The sequence below is a fragment of a genome, unplaced genomic scaffold, assembly GCF_019419815.1.
Source record: "Pyrus x bretschneideri cultivar Hongxiangsu unplaced genomic scaffold, Pyrus_bretschneideri_v1 Contig5, whole genome shotgun sequence".
NCBI classification, from domain to species: Eukaryota; Viridiplantae; Streptophyta; class Magnoliopsida; order Rosales; family Rosaceae; genus Pyrus; species Pyrus x bretschneideri.
The window spans coordinates 2,970,153-2,988,228 of NW_025999787.1; the positions used below are offsets into that span (position 1 = coordinate 2,970,153).

General features: G+C 37.1%; 2 protein-coding genes and 1 non-coding gene across 3 annotated transcripts; all 3 read right to left on the reverse strand.

Moving 5' to 3' along the window:
• Window positions 1-2,172: 2,172 nt before the first annotated feature.
• On the reverse strand, window positions 2,173-7,133 carry LOC103954741 (protein RETICULATA-RELATED 1, chloroplastic-like). Its single transcript, XM_009366564.3, is given in 8 exon segments — window positions 2,173-2,707; window positions 3,458-3,522; window positions 4,581-4,660; window positions 4,927-4,996; window positions 5,967-6,187; window positions 6,382-6,480; window positions 6,598-6,693; window positions 6,695-7,133. Coding segments are annotated over 8 exon segments (1,227 nt in total). The 5' UTR covers window positions 7,097-7,133; the 3' UTR covers window positions 2,173-2,513.
• A 227-nt stretch (window positions 7,134-7,360) lies between these two features.
• TRNAS-GCU lies at window positions 7,361-7,442 on the reverse strand. Its single transcript has one exon. It is a non-coding gene; the product is annotated as a tRNA-Ser (tRNA).
• A 4,811-nt stretch (window positions 7,443-12,253) lies between these two features.
• LOC103933280 (ATP-dependent DNA helicase PIF1-like) lies at window positions 12,254-13,887 on the reverse strand. Its single transcript, XM_048569131.1, has one exon. The coding sequence runs from the start codon at window positions 13,871-13,873 to the stop codon at window positions 12,254-12,256; it is 1,620 nt and encodes a 539-aa protein (XP_048425088.1). The 5' UTR covers window positions 13,874-13,887.
• Window positions 13,888-18,076: the final 4,189 nt, after the last annotated feature.

Consider the following 18,076-nt stretch of genomic DNA (forward strand, 5'->3'; position numbering starts at 1 on the left):
GCATAGTTCGTTGTTCACATATCCCTGACTAGTCAAATACTTACTCAGACGGTTATACCACATTCTTTCAAATTGCTTCAAACCATAGAGTGATTGTAAGTCATTCAGGAACTTTCATATAAATTTCCATATCAAGATCCTTATAAAGATACATAGTTACTACGTCCATCAGTTGTATACTTAGTTTCGTCACATTTATAATAGATGAACAAGTTTCGTCATAGTTAATCCCAAGGCGTTGTGAGAAGCCTTGCACAACAAGACAAACTTTGTAACGCACAATTTCGTTTTTCTCATTACGTTTTTGAACGAAAACCCATTTGTAGCCAACGGGCTTGACATGTGGAGGAGTATGAGCTACATGTCTAAACACCTTCCATTTCGCAAGCGAATCGAGTTCGACTTGGATTGCTTGTTTCCAATTTGACCAATCAATTCTACGTCGACATTCATCAACGAAATGGGTTCAATGTCATCGCTCAACATGATCTCAATAGCTACTGCATATGCTAATGCATCATTGGTGATCATCTCATTTCTACACCAAACATCATCCAAGCTGGCATAATGGACTAAAATCTCACAATTTTTGGGAAATAGATTTGTCTCTTCAACGACGCTTCCGTAATCTAGAATTTCCCCATGAGTTGGATAAAATGAGCAGGCGATAGTCGGATTCATAGTAGGCTCAGCAAGAGGCTATTCCATGGGTTTCCTCTTCCAGGGGTGTAAATCCTTTGAACCAAGCACTATGCCACGCTTTTGTGTAGGGGCAGAGGATTGGCTAGCCGTTAATTTACGTGGATCGACGAAAGTGGCATCCTAAGCCTCCAAGAGGGAAGTTCGTTGTACATTTGGTACATCCATCTTTGCAGGCACATTCACAGCTGGAATATGTGATCTTGTCACTCGCTCTAGATTGGTGAAGGCATCTGACATACTCTGAGCTGCGCTCTAAAGATCTAATATGCATTGCACTTCAGTTTTAAACTGAGTGGTGCGAGGATCTAAATGAGACAAAGTAGGAGTCGTCAATGATAATTCGCATCGTTCTTCAAGAATGGTGACGTTCTTATCTCCTCCTAACGACAGGAAGATTGTCTTGTAGGAGTAACAATCCACAAAATAAGCAGTAAACAAATCGTTTGTCAAAGATTCTAAGTAACGAATAATTGAAGGAGAATCATATCAGACATAGATTATCATCCTTCACTGAGGCCCCATTTTTGTACGTAAGTTCGTATCTAGCAACTAACTGAAGGATGCTATACAATTGGGTCACAATAGGCCTCAAGCGGACCAACATGGTTGCGTGCAATATTGCATGGCCCCAAGTAATAATCGGGAGCTTAGTACGTATAACCAACGATCAAGCAATCATTTGTAAGTGCTTAATGAATGCCTCTACCAGACTGTTCTAGGGGTGAACTTGGGGTATTGGATGTTCAACTTCAACCCCAACCGACATGCAATAGTCATCAAAAGTTTTAGATGTGAATTTTCCAGCATTATACAATTGAATATATTTGATAAGATAATCAAGGTGGTGAGCCGTGAGCTTGACAACAAGCACACGTGTGACACATGTGTGGAAGCATGAACCCAAACCATAAAATATCTAAATGGAATGCAGGGAGGGTGAATCGGTCCACAAATGTCCTCCTGAATCCTTTGTAGAAAAATAGGAGGATTCGAACGAATCTTGTCATAAGAAGGCTTAATAATAAGCTTTCACGTGAAGCAGGTTTGACATGCGATTCTTGTGTAGAAAAGTAGGGGAAATAGGCTTCAAGTTTGAGACTAGGGTTTTTAAAAGGATGCATAAATTAAAATGAAGACAAGAAGACAATAGAAAAGGAAATACGGCGATGGACGCCGAATTCCCATGCTGGCGGCTCTCAAAACAATAGCTCGAGCGAAGGCAAACCAAAACTGAAGAGGGGGAGAGTGAAGGAACTCTCACACAGGAGAGGAAAACTCTCACAAAAGGCAGTGGTTGCCCGATTGTTAACCAGTCATCATAAATACAAAGCACAATAGCACCATTTTCAAATGAAATTGCAACCTTCAGTCGCCTCCACATGCATCAACCGTAAAAAATGGCTCAAAAATCAGTCACCCACGGGGTTGATCATTACCATTATTTAATTAAGATAGTAAAAGATCATGTAGTAGACGAGAGGCATGCCATTGCTAGCACGAGAATTCTTATATATGGATGCTGCATACGGCAGCCCTCTTACAGCTTATAGGTCCGCTCATGTGGATCCCACTTTCTGTGAGAGGGCAGCCATATATGAGTTTATTACCACTAACATTACCAATATCAAGTACTAACAAAATGTTTTACTTTCACATTAAATCACTTAAATTGCCCGGAAAAAAAAAAAATGATCTATCCCCCTAATGAAATGATCTATAGCGGAAAAATCTGAGCCAAAATGTAAAAGAACGTATCGTCCGATTGACATTTAAAAACTGGGGAGCATGTTGGTAATCGGTATGCATTGCTGCTATTGCACTCCACTCAATTTAGCCCAGTCTACAAATTGCATACCACCGTATATATTGTTGGCGAATCGTACACCTATAGTGAATGCCATTGCAACAGGCGGAACGCGCTTTGCCAAAGGTGATGCTTCAACCAGCCCTTCCAGACCATTTACGATCTGATAACGAGTGTTGGATGAGACAGCAAGGAACACACCTGATTAACAGACCAAAACAGTTGGTGTAAAGTCGATGGTTATGTGTACAATAATATCCCCCTAACCACAACCTGGTCCGATTGTTACATTCAAACTACCGAGATGAACCCACATTTGAATTGCACCATACAATAACACACATGACATAACTAATCAGTTTAATCACTGAGGTTCGCAGGTTGCACATGCAAATATATACACAAATAATCAAAGTGACAAGTGCATTAGTGTATCCTATGAATAAAGCGTAAACAACTTGCAGTGACAAGTACATTAACATATCTTTTAGGTTTGGGACAAGAATACACATCCGCTCTGTTGAAGATCTCAGAAACAATTGGTATAGCTAATATACTATTCTTTCAGGTGCAAAAACAAAAGCTGTGTCCTCAAGTACCATTTCACATTATTCCTATATCATAGATTCCACTTCATATCAGATAGAAAATTTACCCTATAATCCATATATTCTGAGTGTTTTTTCTTTCTTGTAGAACTGTAAAAGTTACAGGCTCATTATTTCAGTTTCTTTACAGACAAAAAAAAAGTTCCACACAAATTTACACCAGTACCAGGAATTAATTTTGTGAGATGGCATTTGTTAAAATAGTATTTATGCATATCTTTTAGTTTACATTTATTCCATGACTTCACAACTAAGACACAGGGAAACTTGCTTAACAGATACACAGTAGTACATAGTTCAATGAGGAAAAGAATTGAAATCTGAACAAAAGAGCAGGACCTACCCCAAAGAGCAGCACTTTTCACAAGAGGAGGCACGGGTATGTCCCCTTCTGACTTTTTTACGCTCCTGATGACACATAAGAATAAGAGAGTGAATAATTGTCATTAATAAAGAAATCTTTTCCTTTTGGTTTGGTTCGGTGGAAGTTTTGGGCGATCCTTATATTTGATACTATTCAAAACACCCAATTCAGGTTGTCAGTACAAATTAAAAAAGAAAAAGAAATAGAAAACACACACACACACACATTTTCCCCTTTGTGCACAAAAACAAATTAACAGTGGAAGGATCTTTATGTTAGGCAGGCAACATGATCAGCCTTTCATCAACGAACTTCATGGTAAGATGTACATTCATGCATGATTCCAGTGGAAGTTCCATTTAATGCTTCCTAAAGTTCAAAAGATAATCAATCTGTGTAGCTATAACATAGAAGACTTAAGCCCCCTTTCCCTGCAGGTCAGGGAAAGACCTTCATCTAACCACCTGACTCTCAATTTAAAATATCATAGATATATATGTTTCCAATGACATCAATGTTAAGTAATAATATAAATTTCATTTTCTGCTCAACCTGGAAATGTGGTAGATGAACCTCCTCAAATAAAATAAGTTAAAATGTAAGTCTCATGTTTCACGTGTTTTACTTTCTAATGAGTACATAACTATATAAGTATAAAAGTTAGGGACAGTTTGACAATCATTTCATTTTTCTGTTACAAATAGAGAAGATATTACATGAGAGAAAGGAGAGATGGAGACAGGGGGAGGAAGGATGACGGGAGAGATGTGGAAGATATGGATATAGAATGGTACATAAAATGAAAATTCAAAACGGAATACACATTCAAGTTGTTTTCACTTCAAGTTTTGTTTCATACACTCCTTCATTACTCCCTCCTCTCTCCCTCTACCCTTCTTCGTCCCTCTTTTCCCCATATAGTTTCCCTCTACCTCTCGCACAAAGAAAAAAAAAAAAAAAAAAAAGACAACTAAACCCTAAAAATGAAATGGATATCAATGGGCCTTTAAAAACACATTTAATAGCAGATATCCAAAAAAGAGTGAATGACATCTGACAAAGAAACTGAAATAACATGAAAATTATATGGATAAAAGCATACCTTTTGGCATTCATGATCATATTTGCAATTCCTTGTCCAATAAGACCACATACAAACCCAACTGATCCGTACAACACACCCTGGACCAACATGTTCCAATCAATTAATGAGAACCAGAACCCATATTTTGGTCTAGAAAATTAAAATAGTACAGCTGGTAAAGAAACCTAATTTGAAGAGAGAATAGTTAAAAAGAACCACATTTGAAAAACTGAAGACAGTGAAAAACTCCACCCCTTCTCATCTTGATGAAGCATTTGTCATTAACATTTACAGTCCAGAGGGCAACTACCTATCTATCCGTTACAAGAAAAAACTTAACAACATCACTAATAAGATGTTTTACCTTGTAGAAATATGTGGCTGTTCTCTGCTTAACTGTGAATTTACATCCCGGCCTTTCGGCTTCAAAGACGCTGCAAAAGAGGAATGGTGAATAATTATTGAAGATCATGCAACGGTTCACAAAAGAAGAATGCTAGGAGGACTCATTGGTTTGAAGTCAGATTCAAGAGATAGGAGAATACAATCATGTGGTCCCAAAATGGTAACCTTGAGTCCCACTCCCAATTTTGGAAAAGAAATTTGATGTCAATACGTCAGTCATTGTGTTTTCATCATTTTCTGTAGCTCGACACGGGGCTCACAAATTATTGGGAGGCAACCAAACAGTAAATAAGGAAGAATGAAAGGAAACAGCTTTGCTCAATAAACAAGCTCACTCAAACCCTTTCATATTGAGTTTAAGTATCCCAAAGCAGACAAATTCAGTATTGAAATCCGATCGGGTAAATATGCAATAGCGGAACAGCCCTAAGAGTTAATTGTTGACATTGCAATGTCCAACAAACAATGACCTCTAAACAAGATAAAATATATTTAATTGGAGCAAAAAATAGATATCATGATATATGTAAATGATGATCATGACCTCTTAAACAAGAGAACCTAACTAACCTAAAAAACGAATGATAAGAATAACATTTACACTGGTCAACCTAAATGGATAAGAGACTGAAATTAATGAGAAGATATGGATAATAAAAATACAGATATAGAGGCTAGTGTATAGATGAATACAGGCAGAAATAGTCAAACAGAGCATGATGTTAAAGGTTTAACATTTCTAGCTATCTAAGAAGAGCAGAATGACGAAGAATTATGTTTCCTAAGAATTTCGCAGTCTTTCTTACCCTGACTTGAGTAACGATGAAACAAATTAAAAATATAAACAGAGATGACTGGAAAGATGGACTACAATCAGAGTAAACAATCCAACGTGAGCTCTTACCAAATGCAAATTAAACGCAGTAACCATTGATAGATAACATTAAATGACCTACAGCAGAATACGAGTATCATAAAATGCTGCGTTGCAGTGCTAACCTGCTAGGAAGAGCAGCACAAGCCTTCTGCACGCTTCCTAATAGACCCTGTGATACTAACGGCTTTCCAATCCGAGCATAGGGTGCCAACATGCCAACCAAAGCAATGTCAACCACTATTCCAACCAAAAGATCAGCAGCATACAACTCAAACTCAGCCCAAAAATCCTTTCCCCTTTTCTGAACTTCTGCAAATGTTGCACAACAAGAATCTATGACTATCTGCATTACAAAGGTGGACGAAGAAAAACCTATTCAATAGTTAACAAGAGCAGAAATTGTAAACCAGTGCAGATTCAACGCAAGGTATACATGTAATCTAACTTGTAGAATTATCACCAATGCCACCAATCACTCAAAATAATAAAAACCACTCAAAAACTATAAACCGAAACGGAAAACAGACAAAAACAAACCTCTGTCCCAACTTTGAAAAGAAAGGAAGGATCAGCCATCATCCGATTACGTAGCATTGAGCAGTACTTCATCAAAAAACCCAGTGGCCAAACTGACCCCTGCAATTCAATTATCAAAACACAAAATAACCAAAATTCAATCACAAACCCGATAAAAATCGTAGCGTAAAAGATTTTTCAACAGAAACGACGACCAGATTAAGCAAAAATTCAAACCTGCAAATCCAAGTAGCGGAGAAGAAACACTTCCCGGAGCCTAGTAGTCTTTGCAGCCTCAACCATGTCTAAAGGGAGCTTCATACCCCGAGCTTCAGCTCTCCTTCATCACCTCATCAAACTTCAGCAATGGCCCAAACTCCTCTTCCTCTCCACCATCCTCTTTACCCCCGCCGTCTCCTTCTCCTCTTCCTCCGCCACCAAATGAATCGCCGCCATCACCACCGTCGATTTTCGGCTCAAAAACCATCGCTTTTACCTCCGTGAAATCACCATTTTTTCCCGCGACGGAGGCAGTCTCTGATCCCGCGCAATTGAGATGGAAACGGCGGTTGCGAGACGGCAAATGGTGCGAAGCCACCAGCTTTAACGAGTTTGTGAGTTCGGAATGGGGATTAGGGCTTTGGAGACAGTGCAGAGGAACTCTGCCTTCGGAGGCGGAGCTGGATACGACGGCGTTTGGGAGGTGGGCATGCAATGGTGGCGAACAGACTGACATTGTGTGTAACTGGCACGAAGGGAAGTCACAGACTCACTGTTCCAAAACAACTTTGACTGAAGGGATCGTAATCACCTGCGGATGAGACCGTGAAAAGGTAATAGGTGGCAGAAGTTTATTGGCTGTAAAACAGTTTGGGAAATATAAGAAAATAGAGGATAAAACTCTGGCGGGCAATCCACCCCTGGGGTTTATTACGTGGAAAATAACCACGTGGCTGAAAGTGATTGGCTGTAAAACAGTTTACAAAATTAAAAAAATATTCGACGCCTGAGAGATTCGAACTCTCGCGGGGAAACCCCATGTACTTAGCAGGCACACGCCTTAACCACTCGGCCAAAGCGTCGGCTGATGTTAAGCCTGCTTCGGCTTTTCATTTAATTTAGTAAATAAAGTTAGTTTTTTTTCCTTTTCTACGCTAGTAAATAAAGTTAGTTGGACAACACACTCAAGATTGAATCTGTCTTTGTTTAGAGCAACTCCACCGTTGCTAAGGCCTTTAGGGCTATTCACTATTTAATCCACCAGTGAACAGTAATTGCCCTTAATGAACAGTAATTGCCCTTTACATCTCGACTCCTACATTGAATAGCCTTAGCAATAAGCAATAAAATAATACTAATTTTTTTATTTATAAAATAATACAAAATAATTATTTTAAGAAAAGTAATAATTAAAGATTAAAGATTAAAGATGCAAATTCCATTGCAAAGTTAATGCCGCTTCTCACACTAGTCAAATTTTGACTAAAGTTTTCATCTTTAAAACAGTTTGCTTAAGCAATTAACTAATCAAATTATGCAATTCTAATTTCTAAATAGAAATTAGAAACAATTAGCTAATTCGGAACTAAAGAATTCAGCTTTAAGGAGTTTGATTTAGTTAATTAGTTAAATTACGAAAAATTAGGAACTGTTAATCAATTCGGAAACTTTGAGATGACCTCGTCCTCTGCAGAGCAGTGGTACTCATACGCGAGCTTGAGGAACTCAAACCGCCGCAAAAGCAAGAGAAAGAAGTCGTGGTCTTGGTAGTCATGTGATCCACTCTTCAAGGAGGCGGTGGTCACGAGGCAGGGATCGAAGAGCTCGGTCTACAGCGCATTGTGGAAGTAGACGAGCAGGAGCATCGACGTGTTGGCGAGCGGGACACATGTTGTGGATGCGGAGGACTCCAGCTGGGCATCGTTTTACGAAGGGAGAAGGAAGCATTAGGGAGAGTCGTTGTCGCCCCTTCTTGAGTTGGCGAGAAACTCGCCCTCCGTCTCCGAGATATCAGCGTCATCGGTGTCGAGATTGACCTTTACGAAGAGCTGTCCAGGCCTGTCCATCACCACATCAGGGTGTTGCCGCTCTTCGACTCTGTCCAGGCCTATCCACCACGTGGCTGACGTCGCCCAGATGCCAGCCTTGTGTCACATGCCCTTCGGGCTCTCGGGCTGGCAACTCCTTCCAGGCCTCTCCCTTAGGCTCCATCACCAGCACACGCTAGACCAAGTTGCTTAGGCTTTCTGGCCCTGTTTAAGAGCTAGTCCACCGAGCTATTGCCCATGGTAGAACTGCTCTTAGTTTAAATGGTTTTGGATTTTTTTTTTTTTTTTTAATATTGGAGGTATTTTAACATCACCTGTATGTAAGGCTTCAATAAAAAACAGTAAAATTTGGACCTGTAAAATTACATTATTGCCCATCAATTTTTTTTTTTTTTTGTGATAGAAGACTAAGTAGTATTTTCACTATCTTTTGGTTGACAAAGAGGCTTTCATTAATTAATAGAGATGAATTTGGAGTGATTATTGTATTGTGAGATTTTCTAAGGTGCGCCAAAGAATTTCAAGTGTTTTACTATTATATTTTTGTTTAAAAATACAAAAACAAAAGTCTAAACGTTAAAAAGCTAGAAATATTCTATACTCCATAGGACTATAGATTTTTGTCGTATTATTTGTCAGGGAAATACCCTGAAATAGGACAATTCTTTAATCTTGAGACAGAAATAGGACAAACCGGCCATGCATAAGCCATGCACAAAATCGAAATTACTAACCACATATAAATACAAAAAATCATCAGCTCATTCCATCATTGTTTTCATTTGGAAGAGGGGGATGTCAAGAGAGCTCCGTGAGCCCTAATTTATGGGTTGAGCTTAGATCTCTGAGCTCGATTTCGAAGAGAGGGAAGTTCAAAGAGAGGCGAGAAGAATGAGCTGGGTTTTGGGTTGACCTCATATCTTTGATTTCAAACAAAGGGATGCTAGAGAGATGAGAAAAGTGAGCTAAATTTTGTACTATATTTTCTATTTTGGCCGGAAAGTTTCATTTTTTTTTCCGACAACTAAAGCTTCAACATACATAGTAAGGTAAGGTGTTTAGTTCCAAGTTCCTTCATCAATGATTTATGGAATAAATGGTTTGTTTGTAAGATGAATTAATACTTAGAAGTTAAATTACGGTTTGTGTTTCATGATGGGGGATATAGGTTGTGGAATAAATTTCAAGTTTTGACGTGCTACAAAATTGGGATGGAACAATTTTTGGTTCATGTTCTCAATTGCAGAAATTTGTGAAATTTTTTCCGTAATGTGCATGTGGTGTGCATATGGTCTGCGGGAATGTTCACTAATTATGATATATGTATGTTGCGCCCTGAAATTTAGTGAGTATGACCACAACCTAGTTGGCCTCGGTGAAAAACGAAATTAAGAAAAAGATTAGAGGACGTTAAGGGTTATGCGTGTCCATGAAATAAAGATAACAAGTATCATGTTTTCCATGTACACGGTTAGACGGTGGTTGATATACATAACAAGACTTTCAAACTGTCACTTTAACCTTATATACGTAACAAATATGTTTTAATTGTATCCACTATATCAATATATTGCCATTAAAGTTTCTCCAATTATGTGCATATCATGTGCATGTGGTGTGCATATAATGTATATGGTGCGTATTTACATCTTTGATACTCTTTGCATTAACATAGTTTACTACTTTTTCCTTTGATTCAGAAGCAGGCCCTCCAAATATGAAAAAAGCGAACGAGTTTGTGAAACAACTTCCTTTGATTCATTTGGGTTCTTTCGTGCCCATTGAAACTGCAATTTTCAAATCCTTGAAATATTTGAACACAATCAAATTTGATACCAAATTGAAATTAATGAATCTTCAATTTTTCATATAAAGTTTAAGGTCATTTATCTAATTGCGTCATTTTTTTTTCTTCAGATTTTGAGGAGAGAGCTGTGAGTTATGAGTTTTTGGGTTGAGCTCAGATCTTTGAGCATTACATGTGCATGTCGTGTAAATACAGTGTATGAGCGAGCTTAATAAGAAGAGAGTGAACAAGTACGTGAAACAATTTCGTGCATATCCTTCTCTCTTCCTTCTTTCCACTCCGATTTCTCTCTTTTCACTCAAATTTATCTCTTCTCCAAAAGGCAATTGACCTTTAATACATTTTTTCATTTCATTGTAGTAAAAGCCAAATCCTATTTTAGTGCTTGTAAATTTGGATCGAGAGAGGGAGCAGAGGGAGGGAGAAGATAGAAGAAATGAAAACCCACATATAAATTAGAGAAATGATAAAAAAAATAAAAAATAAAAATGAAGGATTTGAGTCTTCTCCAAGAAACACCAAACCAATCACTTCAACTCCAAAAATCCATCAATCAAAAAGAAAAATTAAGCAAATCCAGTTCACAAAACCTACAAATGAAAAGGTAAAAATTGAAGAAGAGGGGTAGGTTAGAGAGAGAGAGAGCTCTTGTGCATATTCGAAATGCAGAGAGATGAGAGAGAGAGAAAAAGAGAGAGAGAGAGAGAGCTTGGATGAAGAAGATGAGTGGGTTAGGTTTCCTCGAATTGAAATTGGGTGAGATATTTTTTTTTTCCCTCTCTCTCTCTCCTCTCTGTTTTTATCTTTACAAAATGAGAAATAAGGGTTGGAACTTCTAGATAATCCATTTATATGGGATGATAATTTGATCATTTTAAGATGTATGACAATTTGGACATTTCCCTAAAAAAAATGACAACCGGATTGCATTTCTTGCCAAATTTCACCTTGTTGCTTGAATTACAAATTTAAAGAAACACTTCAAACTCAACCATTTATAAAATAAAATAAAAAAAAATCCCCCAACTGAAATGATAATGGGAGAATGACTGAACAACTATGAAAAATTAACAGATGACGAGCTATATTTATAATAGGAGATGCGATGGAGGAAGCCAAATTGAAGAGGCGCAAGGGGCAGAGACGCGAGCAGCAGATAGGAAGGCTCAAGAGGAAAGAGAAGGCAAAAGCAAAAGTCAGTTTTAATAGTATTTTAAATTTAACATCTGCTATTTTTCTCTCTCCATCCAGGCTAGATTTATCTTGCAACTGTTCATTTGCCAATTTGGAAACAAATTTTTGTCATTTTTACGCTAAAGTAGCCGAACAGGCTGGGCTAGCCAGCCTAGCAAATACGAAACATTGATAAATGCTGCCCGTGCAAACTTTATTGTCTACTAGCCTCTCTGCACGCACTAACGTGCGTGCGAGAGACATTTTTGCATCACGGGCGCTACGCGCCCCTAAAGGTGTATTGTGTTAGTTTTTCCCATTGTAAGTGTCAAGATATACTTTAAATGTATTGTGCAAAGAGGAACTTTTTTTTTTATCATGCACGTCCTAAAAAGTTATCATGTTTTTCATTTTTACTTTGTGTAAAGTAATGATTTAAATGTTATTCATGCACTTATCAAACAACATACGATTTTAGATGCAAGTTCCTACCTAAAGCCTATGAACGATAGCAAGTATATGTAAATAAATAAAAAATAGTAGATGTAAACAGTAAGTACTCGTAGCAAAATACAAAACAATTTAAATGTCAAAATATAAATCCTACATAACAATATGTACATTATTCACAATACTCGTAGAATGTATATGTCACTGTTTCTTTTGAAAAGAAAGTTTACATATTGACATCAATGCTGCAATTTCCACCCATTTGTTCATGATTGATGCTTCAAATTTTCATTGCCAATCTACAAACGATAGTGAGAAAATTAAAAATAAAATAAAAATAGTGAATTGATAAGTGAGAAATGCATACTGAAAGGTTATCGTTAATAAAGCTGTTACCTATTAGGAATCACCATAATTAGCTGGAATGAAGCAAGACTTCTTTGTATACTACATTCCGTGTAAATACACCTTGTTGGCCTACTATGGAGCCACTTTTTACTAACACGGTTGTGGTTGACTTTGAGACCCCTCTCGATAAAGCCACATATAATTGTCCATGGCTGAAGACATGATCTGGAAGGTAAACGCCTACATGTGGTATTGTCTGACCTTGAGATTTGTTTATAGTGATAGAGAAACTTAGTTTCACTGGAAATTGCTTTCTTGTAAGTTCAAATGGAAGCCCAGCAGTATCAGTACTTTTGAGAGGGATTCTTGGTAAGAAAACTCTGGATCCGGCAAATTGTCCAGTTAGAATTTCAGCATCAATAAGATTTCGGTAAGAACCACGACACAATAATCTTGTACCATTACACAATCCCAATTTCGGATCAATATTTCTTAAAAGCATGATTGGAGCACCTCTTTTCAGAGTTAACTTGTGTGGAGGCAAACCACCAAGTGAGATTGAATTCAAGAACTCTGGCTGATACAAATTCCTTGCGTCATCCTCAACTGAATCAAATGAATACATTGTCTCTTCTAAACCCGGAAACATATTGATTATCTTTTCATTCAACATATCAATGTCTTCATTTGTAGGAGTTACCACTGCCCTTTCCACCATGTAGGTTGCATCATTTATATGATCCTCTAAGTCAGGGAAGATTTTGGCAATTAATTGATTAATGGAATGCTCACTCTCCCATGGTATCACCATGCATTCAGGTAGTTTTACCATATCATCCATAATAACATCTTCATTCCCATCACCAACACGAAGTAAAAATTCTGAAAATTCACAATCATTTATGGATCTCATGTTTTGTTTGAGTTTTAAAATCTTTACTTGTGACCAAAATGATGCCTTAACAACACTTGCTTGGATTAGTTCGGACTTGGTTCCTTTCCGGATAACAGGAAGAACTTGTCGAAAATCTCCCCCAAATATCATTATCTTCCCCCCAAATGGTAAGTCAATATCTGTTAAGTCTCTGAACATTCGATCGAGTGCTTCAAATGCATGACGATGCGTCATTGTTGCTTCATCCCAAATAATTGCCTTTGCCTTTTGTATTAGCTTTGCTAAATCAGATTGTTTACCGATCGAACACATCGATGATGCATCAAGACTAAGTGGTATCTTGAATTTAGAATGTGCTGTCCTCCCACCAGACAATATCGTAGCTGCTATTCCAGATGATGCTGTTGCTAATACTATGTGCCCCAACCTTCTCAAGCTTGCTAACAATGCGCGATATAAGTAAGTTTTTCCAGTTCCACCGGGACCATCCACAAAAAAAGTTGCATTATCCGATCGTTGAACTGCACCCATTATTATGTTAAACGCACTTTTTTGGTCATCATTTAAGCGTTCAATTGCATCAAGATCTTGTTGTGGAATACATATGGATATTTCATCTTCAATACATCCGGTCATTCCTGAACTTGATTCATTTCCTCTTGTCATTTGGGGCAAATCAAACTCGTTTATACTCTTGTTAAATTGAACCAAAAGTATGTTCAACTCACGCAAGAGTATGTTGGTAGCAAGTGTGGGAGTTATGTTAGTCATGGAAACATAATCTTCCATCATGAATGGACAGAACTCATCCCATAACCCTCGAACACCAATTGGTGCACAATATACCAATATGGTGACGAATAATCTTCTTAAAGCCGACGGCATCTGAATTGTGGAGGCCTCTAACAAACATTGTCGAATACTGTCATCTCTTTCTAACAAACCTCGTTGTTCTGCTGCCTGCTTAAATGTTGGATGCAAAACCCCATTAACTGTTCTCAAGTTTGTGAAGGATGTTGGTCCTCTAACATGATTAAGAAGAATCCGAAGGTAAAATTTTTCGCCTTCAGCAGGTGAAACTGCATATATTCGCCCAATAACCTTGTTACGATTCTTTCTTTTAGACCACTTTCTTTGAGCTTGAATCCATCTGTAATGTGATGGTATCTCCATGTATAAATAATGTCGCGCTTCTGCATCCACATGATTAAGTGTAAAAAATTCAGTCAACATTGTCTTTCTTGTACTCTCATCATGTAGAATATTTGTTATGCTTTCATCGGCACGAAACTGAACTTGGTGCATATTAGGAAGATGTATTTGCATTCGCTCAACAGATGGATAAATTCGATTAATAATGAACTTGAATATTTTCCATAATGCCTCTGGTGTGCAAACCCATCTTGCATCCTGAAACTGCTTTATTTCATCGTATTGAGGGTCTGATTGCACTTCAACTGTCACTCTGTCTGGGCCTTTGTAAACATACTTATATAAGTACTTGACACTTTTTATGCTTGCGCAAATTTCGACATTGATGTGACAATCATACCTTAACAGCAACCATGGATTATATGGAATGACTCAACTATTATCAACCATTATGTTTCCTTGTCGATTAAGTGAGACGGGCAATCGATTTCCTCGCCTTTGATAAATTGGATACGAATCATTCCCTTGAACGGTGACTGGTGCAAATGGTTTGGGAAACTTTCTCTTACAACTCCCATTTTTCATACATGGAGATAGAGGATTATGAATCCCACACGGGCCATGAATCATATGCTTTAACACCACATTATAAAGTTGAGGCTCTACATCTTCATTTGGTATTTCAGCTCTAACAATTCGGTCATACTCATCTGGGTTATTGATCTTATCATTTTCATCTAACACAACCAGCATATGCACATGTGGAAGACCACGTTTCTGAAACTCAATAACGTATGCGTAAGCAACAACACTGCCCAATACCCCCTTTTCAATGATGTCTTCTTTTAGTTGCTCAAGTTTTGCACGAAATACTCTAGTGAGTAAGTCAGGGCGATCTTGTGGAGTTTGTCCAGCGAGTAATTCGTTTTTGATTTCTTCCCAACTTGGGTTACATGTCATGGTAATAAAAAGATCTGGCTTTCCGAATCTTTGAACTAAAGTCATTGCGTCTTGATATCGTTGGTACATGTCACGTGGGCTTCCAACAAATGATGATGGTAAAATAATTCTACGCCCGATGCTACCTAATAATATTTTATTTTCAATTAGCTATATATATTGTACACACTTTAAACAAAGTTATATTTCTAAATAACGATGACTGAAACGATATATATACCTGCATTGTGTTGACCTGCATTTAGAGAGTCTTCAAGTCCTTTGTAGAGATCCGCTCTAACTGTGGCTTGATTAGAACGCAACCATCTAAGTTTTTGTGATTCAATTTTGATGTAGTTATCTATAGCATATTGTTGCAAGAGACGTCCACCTTGAAGCAAAAGTGATGATCCATTATGGCGTATCTACAAAAGCAAATTTCATATATTGCTTTTAATATAGGAATCATCATTCATCTATATATACCGGGAAGTAAATTATGTTATCAGTACAAACCTGTAACATATAAGCATAATAGTCGCAACATGTTATTGCTCTTCCACCATCATCACGACTGTTAACATCCCATCCATATGTACCGTAAGGCAGCAATAGTGGATATTGTAAGGGATCATAAAATCCAACATAGTCTCGGACGTGAGAAAGTCTTCCACTAATTGTCTCCACCACGATATCCCTTCCATTTGCAATTGTGGCATTATCTCCATCTATTATAATTGCCGCAACTTGTGATGCTGATGGTAGACTATACTGACGCCGATCTATTGGTTGCTCTTTTAGGATCAACTTGCAATTCGGCAAATCTTGGCATTGTCCGAGGCTTCGCAATGTATGAACAAAAGGATTATGGTTGTTCAACATATGTTGTATCTTTTCAACCAGACGTCTATCTAAAACTTCACTTTCACACATTCGGTTTTCAACTTCATGCTCAGTGTCATATATATAAGCTTGTAAAAATCACGGTTGTTCCCTTCATTTGGTAAAAGTCCACCAATCTTATGATATAATGCACCTTGAGCACGAAATGTGTAAATCCCACGACCACCAATATTAATTCTTTCATCCACGTGTACTCCCATTGAAGTGAATGCAAATGCATGATTGTAAGCTCGAATATTTTGCCTGAAGTGTCTACCCTCATTTGTTTGGTCAGAGAAAAGAGCAACCATTTCTGGTGGGGATTGTATTGGGGGTAAAACAATTCTTCCTTTCAAGCAACACATATTCAAAGTTTCTCGAGCAAACAATCGTGCATAGCAGTACAGACATGTGGTTGGAGCAGATAATTGGCAACCTAGGATACCCCGATTCTCATTATAATTTCTAGCACAATTGTGGTTTCTTCTTCCTCTGGTTTGGCGCACATGACAATTGGTTCTATTTGCATGTTCTTCTTCTGATATTTTTACATGAATATCCAACATTCAGTATAAGAATTTTCTTTGTAACTAATCACATATCTATATAAAGATAAAATTATATACTAAGCTCACCATTGTGGGAAGGAATTGAGAGTATCCCATAAGATATTTGTGACCTATTTGAATGTGCCAACTGTCCCATATGAGTACGCATTCTAGTAGAAGTTTGGTCATCATGATTTGTGATATCTGACAAAACCCTTGAATTCGCGCTTTCATGCTCAATTTGTTCTAATAAATAGACCACATTATAATACGATTAGTTAAAAATTTTGTCTTTAATATTTAATATATTTAGTTGTGAGTCTAATATTTCGTAAGACTACCACTAAAAATAACTACAACATTGAGATCAATATGAAAGTATCGAAGAAAAGAATACAATGAGATTTCAATTCACTAAATTTTGTTCTTAAAAAATAACCTAATTTTTTACGTGTGAAACAAATACAAATAAAGAAATTGAAATAAATACCAGGAATTTGTTGTTCTATATTACTGGGGTCGACCTCAACATCATAGTTAGCCAACTGAACCCGTTCTTGTATATTATTGGGACCTACTTGTTGCATGGTTAAAAGAAAAATAAGAAATTAGATTTTTTTTTTTTTTTGCATTAGTATGAGTTAAAGAAAAAGGAATATGAAATAAATACCAGGAATTTCTTGTTGTATGTTACTGGGGGATGTCATAGTATGATCATCATATAGAGTTGGAATTTGTTGTCTTTTTTCTTGTGCTATTAGACGTCGTCGAGCTAGATATCTTTGATGTTCTTTAGGACTCAATGATTGACGCCATTGTCTTGCACGACTTTGGCCACGCTCCATGGAAAAATTTATCTAAAAAATTTAAAAATAAATGAACCTAAATTGAATACAAATTCTGTGACATTCCATAAATACGAAAAAGTCTACGTAGATGCCTATGAACAGAAGAAGAAAAAACATTTATCTACACATCACTATAATACAAAAGAACAAAATAAAATGATCACAAAATACTTTTGAAGTGTAATAAGTATTAGTGCAAGGAAATGACGGGCTTATATACACTTCTCGGTTGGTGTTAGGACTTGGATATGATTTACCTTTCATGTTTTTTCTTTTATAAATTAGCATTGTTTATAGAGTTTTAATTTTTATGTCAACTGGATGAGTAGAATTTTAAACTTTCCCTAAACCCTATCATAAATGACGGATGTGGGCTGGACATAATATAAAAAGTTTTTAGAAATGTGTAACCCGTAATAAGAGGCTAAAAAACTACCACATGACAAAGAAGAATTTGTATTCAATGTAGGTTCATTATATTTATTAGTTTGCTCTAATAACTCAACAATGCACATATAAGCTCTAAAATGTTATGATATCCTTAAAATTTTAGTAATTTTGGTTTCTTAGGTATTATGTTTATTAGTAATTTTGGTTCATTAGTTTAAGGATATGATCTTCAATAA

What these genes read in the sequence shown, in the direction of transcription:
- LOC103933280 (XM_048569131.1), bottom strand. Translation starts at nt 13,873, where the DNA reads ATGATGGAAGATTATGTTTCCATGACTAACATAACTCCCACACTTGCT.